The 6,000-nt window shown below is 43.6% G+C and overlaps 1 protein-coding gene across 1 annotated transcript in view; it reads right to left on the minus strand.

Annotated features, from left to right (window-relative positions):
- Positions 1–5,184, minus strand: part of LOC128691878 (glucose dehydrogenase [FAD, quinone]) — a 55,230-nt gene extending 50,046 nt beyond the window's left edge. The window contains exon 1 of the mRNA XM_070100878.1: positions 4,992–5,184. Within this exon, the coding sequence (XP_069956979.1) occupies positions 4,992–5,169 (178 nt within the window). The 5' untranslated portion in view covers positions 5,170–5,184. The remainder of the gene's footprint in view (positions 1–4,991) is intronic.
- Between the last annotated feature and the right edge of the window lie 816 nt (positions 5,185–6,000).

The raw sequence follows: 6,000 nt of genomic DNA on the forward strand, positions 1-6,000 counted from the left end.
TTGATCCACTGTGTCAGGTTCCTCCTTGTTTGATCCACTGTGTCAAGTTCCTCCTTGTTTGATCACTGTGTCAAGTTCCTCCTTGTTTGATCCACTGTCTCAAGTTCCTCCTTGTTTGATCACTGTGTCAAATTCCTCCTTGTTTGATCCACTGTGTCAAGTTCCTCCTTGTTTGATCACTGTGTCAAGTTCCTCCTTGTTTGATCCACTGTGTCAGGTTCCTCCTTGTTTGATCACTGTATCAAGTTCCTCCTTGTTTGATCCACTGTGTCAGGTTCCTCCTTGTTTGATCACTGAGTCAAGTTCCTCCTTGTTTGATCCACTGTTTCAGGTTCCTCCTTGTTTGATCCACTGTGTCAAGTTCCTCTTTGTCTGATCCACTGTGTCAGGTTCCTCCTTGTTTGATCCACTGTGTAAAGTTCCTCTTTGTTTGATCCACTGTGTCAGGTTCCTCCTTGTTTGATCCACTGTTTACCTGGAGTTTACCTGGAGAGAGTTCCGGGGGTCAACGCCCCCGCGGCCCGGTCTGAGACCAGGCCTCCTGGTGGATCAGAGCCTGATCAACCAGGCTGTTGCTGCTGGCTGCACGCAAACCAACATACGAGCCACAGCCCGGCTGATCCGGAACTGACTTTAGGTGCTTGTCCAGTGCCAGCTTGAAGACTGCCAGGGGTCTGTTGGTAATCCCCCTTATGTGTGCTGGGAGGCAGTAAAGTTCCTCTTTGTTTGATCCACTGTGTAAAGTTCCTCTTTGTTTGATCCACTGTGTCAGGTTCCTCCTTGTTTGATCCACTGTGTCAGGTTCCTCCTTGTTTGATCCACTGTGTCAGGTTCCTCCTTGTTTGATCCACTGTGTCAAGTTCATCCTTGTTTGATCCACTGTGTTAATTTCTTTCTTGTTTGATCTAATGTGTCAAGTTCCTTCCTGTTTGATCCACTGTGTCAAGTTCCTTCCTTTTTGAGCCACTGTGTCAAGTTCTGTCCTGTTTGATCCACTGTTTGTAGATGAATGGTTCAGAGAACCGACACGTTGATAAATTAGACACATGTGCAACTCTTGGGTATCTTTATTGAGGAAACGTTTCGCCACACAGTGGCTTCATCAGTCCATACAAAGGAGAATCTTGAAGAACAGGAGGAGAATGAGGTAATCAGTCCCTCAACCTCAACAAATGTGACACCACCTACGACTGCTACACCTCTCCTACCAACGGTTTATAAGCTCCTTCTCCGCACGTATGCCGTATTCTATTCAAGATTGATGGACTGACCACATCGACTCAAGGTTGAGGGACTGATTACCTCATTCTCCTCCTGTTCTTCAAGATTCTCCTTTGTATGGACTGATGAAGCCACTGTGTGGCGAAACGTTTCCTCAATAAAGATACCCAAGAGTTGCACATGTGTCTAATTGATCCACTGTGTCAAGTTCCTTCTTGTTTGATCCAGTGTGCCATGTTCCTCCTTTTTGAGTCACTGTGTCAAGTTCCGTCCTGTTTGATCCACTGTGTCAAGTTCCTTACTGTTTGATCCACTGTGTCACTTAGTTCCTTACTGTTTGATCCACTGTGTCAAGTTCCTTCCTGTTTGATCCACTGTGTCAAGTTCCGTCCTGTTTGATCCACTGTTTCAAGTTCTGTCCTGTTTGATCCACTGTGTCACTTAGTTCCTTACTGTTTGATCCACTGTGTCAAGTTCTGTCCTGTTTGATCCACTGTGTCACTTAGTTCCTTACTGGAGCATTCAGGAGCATTAGGGAGCATTCACCAAATTCAACTTCAATAACAAAAACATAAAGTGGGACCAAGTAAACCAAGTCCTAACCGATATAAGCTGGGAAGATATACTAAGCAACACAGACCCAAACTTATGCCTAGAACAGATTAACTCGGTGGCACTCGATGTATGCACAAGGCTTATTCCTCTAAGAAAAAGGAGGAGTAGATGTAAAATAGAAAGAGACAGGCGCTCCCTTTACAGGCGACGGAAAAGAATAACAGAGCGGCTAAAAGAGGTCAATATATCAGAAATGCGCAGGGAGACACTGGTCAGAGAAATAGCAAGCATCGAACTTAAGCTAAAAGAATCCTTTAGGAGTCAGGAATCGCGGGAAGAACTAAAAGCCATAAATGAAATCGAAAGAAACCCAAAGTATTTCTTCTCCTATGCCAAATCAAAATCGAGAACAACGTCCAGTATTGGGCCCCTACTTAAACAAGATGGGTCCTACACAGATGACAGCAAGGAAATGAGTGAGCTACTCAAGTCCCAATATGACTCAGTTTTTAGCAAGCCGCTAACCAGACTGAGAGTCGAAGATCAAAATGAATTTTTTATGAGAGAGCCACAAAATTTGATTAACACAAGCCTATCCGATGTTATCCTGACGCCAAATGACTTCGAACAGGCGATAAATGACATGCCCATGCACTCTGCCCCAGGGCCAGACTCATGGAACTCTGTGTTCATCAAGAACTGCAAGAAGCCCCTATCACGAGCCTTTTCCATCCTATGGAGAGGGAGCATGGACACGGGGGTCGTCCCTCAGTTACTAAAAACAACAGACATAGCCCCACTCCACAAAGGGGGCAGTAAAGCAACAGCAAAGAACTACAGACCAATAGCACTAACATCCCATATCATAAAAATCTTTGAAAGGGTCCTAAGAAGCAAGATCACCACCCATCTAGAAACCCATCAGTTACACAACCCAGGGCAACATGGGTTTAGAACAGGTCGCTCCTGTCTGTCTCAACTACTGGATCACTACGACAAGGTCCTAAATGCACTAGAAGACAAAAAGAATGCAGATGTAATATATACAGACTTTGCAAAAGCCTTCGACAAGTGTGACCATGGCGTAATAGCGCACAAAATGCGCGCTAAAGGAATAACAGGAAAAGTTGGTCGATGGATCTATAATTTCCTCACTAACAGAACACAGAGAGTAGTCGTCAACAGAGTAAAGTCCGAGGCAGCTACGGTGAAAAGCTCTGTTCCACAAGGCACAGTACTAGCTCCCATCTTGTTCCTCATCCTCATATCCGACATAGACAAGGATGTCAGCCACAGCACCGTGTCTTCCTTTGCAGATGACACCCGAATCTGCATGACAGTGTCTTCCATTGCAGACACTGCAAGGCTCCAGGCGGACATCAACCAAATCTTTCAGTGGGCTGCAGAAAACAATATGAAGTTCAACGATGAGAAATTTCAATTACTCAGATATGGTAAACATGAGGAAATTAAATCTTCATCAGAGTACAAAACAAATTCTGGCCACAAAATAGAGCGAAACACCAACGTCAAAGACCTGGGAGTGATTATGTCGGAGGATCTCACCTTCAAGGACCATAACATTGTATCAATCGCATCTGCTAGAAAAATGACAGGATGGATAATGAGAACCTTCAAAACTAGGGAGGCCAAGCCCATGATGACACTCTTCAGGTCACTTGTTCTATCTAGGCTGGAATATTGCTGCACTCTAACAGCACCTTTCAAGGCAGGTGAAATTGCCGACCTAGAAAATGTACAGAGAACTTTCACGGCGCGCATAACGGAGATAAAACACCTCAATTACTGGGAGCGCTTGAGGTTTCTAAACCTGTATTCCCTGGAACGCAGGAGGGAGAGATACATGATTATATACACCTGGAAAATCCTAGAGGGACTAGTACCGAACTTGCACACGAAAATCACTCACTACGAAAGCAAAAGACTTGGCAGACGATGCACCATCCCCCCAATGAAAAGCAGGGGTGTCACTAGCACGTTAAGAGACCATACAATAAGTGTCAGGGGCCCGAGACTGTTCAACTGCCTCCCAGCACACATAAGGGGGATTACCAACAGACCCCTGGCAGTCTTCAAGCTGGCACTGGACAAGCACCTAAAGGCAGTTCCTGATCAGCCGGGCTGTGGCTCGTACGTTGGTTTGCGTGCAGCCAGCAGCAACAGCCTGGTTGATCAGGCGCTGATCCACCAGGAGGCCTGGTCACAGACCGGGCCGCGGGGGCGTTGACCCCCGAAACTCTCTCCAGGTAAACTCCAGGTAAACTGTTTGATCCACTGTGTCAAGTTATGTCCTGTTTGATCCACTGTGTCACTTAGTTCCTTACTGTTTGATCCACTCTTCATAGACCTAAACTTACTCCCAGTTCAGTACATCCACACTTACTACTGTGCAATCTACATCTACAGGGCCTTAAACTCTAATATCAACCTTGACCTAAAACGCTTTCTTGATAGTTGTGACAGAACCCACAGGCATAACACCAGACACAAACATCTCTACGACATTCCCCGTGTCCGACTAAACCTTTACAAAAATTCAATGTATGTCAAAGGCCCTAAAATCTGGAATACCCTACCTGAGAACTCTAGAACTGCAGACACATTCATCACCTTCAAAACTACCATTAGAAAATATCTTATCTCCCTGATACACCCCATCAACTAACTATACGAATACCACCTGGTGGTTCACACTTACACTCACTCACTCATTTGACCATAAATAGAAATATTAATCTCAATCTTAAAATAATGAATCCTGTGATACTCCAATACTGAAACTATATACTGTGCCAAAACAAAACATTCACATTGCTAAACTCACAAACTAGTATTTAGTCACTTAGCCATAATACCAACTTACCTCATAATTTGTAATATTTTACAATTAAGAATAAAACTAAGTATGCCCGAAATGCCTAGCCATGCTAAGCGTTCTAGTGGTACACTCTGCAATCACAATTTTACTACATGTAAACCACACAATACATGTAAACCACACAATAACCAAATTTCTGTAAACTCAACATTGTAATCCTTATAGAGAATAAACTTTGAATTGAATTGAATTGAATTGTGTCAAGTTCTGTCCTGTTTAATAATAATAAGAAGAGAAGAATAAACAAAAATACCCAAACAACAATCTAATCAATATTAAAAAGAGAATAATTAGTCAACAAAAGCAATAATCTTACCTATTATAAAGTCATAGTCAGCAGCCAGAGGTCCATTTATCTCGAAGAGATCTTTGCCAGCCTCCGGTAAGACAGTCAGCAACAGCAGACGTAATATTGGCAGTAAAAAATTGGTTGTGGCGCCCACTATTGAGTCCCTCAACACACTGATGTCCACCATCTTGTACACCTGCAACATGATGATATATGGTTCGATCCCTGGTACGGGTGGAAACACTGGGGCGTGTTTCTTTAATTAAGGCATTTGCTGTCTCTGCTCACCTAGCAGTAGGTAGGTACCTGGGTGTTAGTCACCTTAAACCTGCTGTCACTGTTCACCTAGCAGTAGGTAGGTGCCTGGGTGTTAGTCACCTTACACCTACTGTCACTGTTCACCTAGCAGTAACCAGGTACCTGGGTGTTAGTTGACTGGTGTGGGTCGCATCCTGAGGACAAGGGGCTTTCTGTATAGTAATATGTCACTGATGTCAGCTATGGTCTGTATACCTTGTACATGTACTGGTAGAAATATTATTATTGTTGAGCTGTATCTCCTGTATCCCAAAAGTTGTTAATGAGCTTCTAACGCAGAATTCTTTGTTAAATTCATCACTAATGTGTACACTAGCCTATACTATTACCCTCCCTTAACCCGAACACCTCCCACATGAGGCCACTTACATCCAGGTAACTGGTTTTTTACACAAATAACCCGCACATAAAAGAGAGAAGCTTACGACGACGTTTCGGTCCGACTTGGACCATTGACAAAGTCACACTGTGTGACTTTGTCAATGGTCCAAGTCGGACCGAAACGTCGTCGTAAGCTTCTCTCTTTTATGTGCGGGTTATTTGTGTATCGTTCCAGTCACGGTATTGTGCCTTTTTGTTATTTATTAACTGGTTTTTTGTTATTTTTAACGTTGGTTAATGAAGATGGTACCTGTAGTGGTAAGGTCATGGTTCAGGTCGTATATTATACCTGATTTTTATCGTTTATGATCAATGTTTTGCCCTTTCAGTCTCAATT

Source organism: Cherax quadricarinatus, chromosome 75 (genome assembly GCF_038502225.1).
Source record: "Cherax quadricarinatus isolate ZL_2023a chromosome 75, ASM3850222v1, whole genome shotgun sequence".
NCBI classification, from domain to species: Eukaryota; Metazoa; Arthropoda; class Malacostraca; order Decapoda; family Parastacidae; genus Cherax; species Cherax quadricarinatus.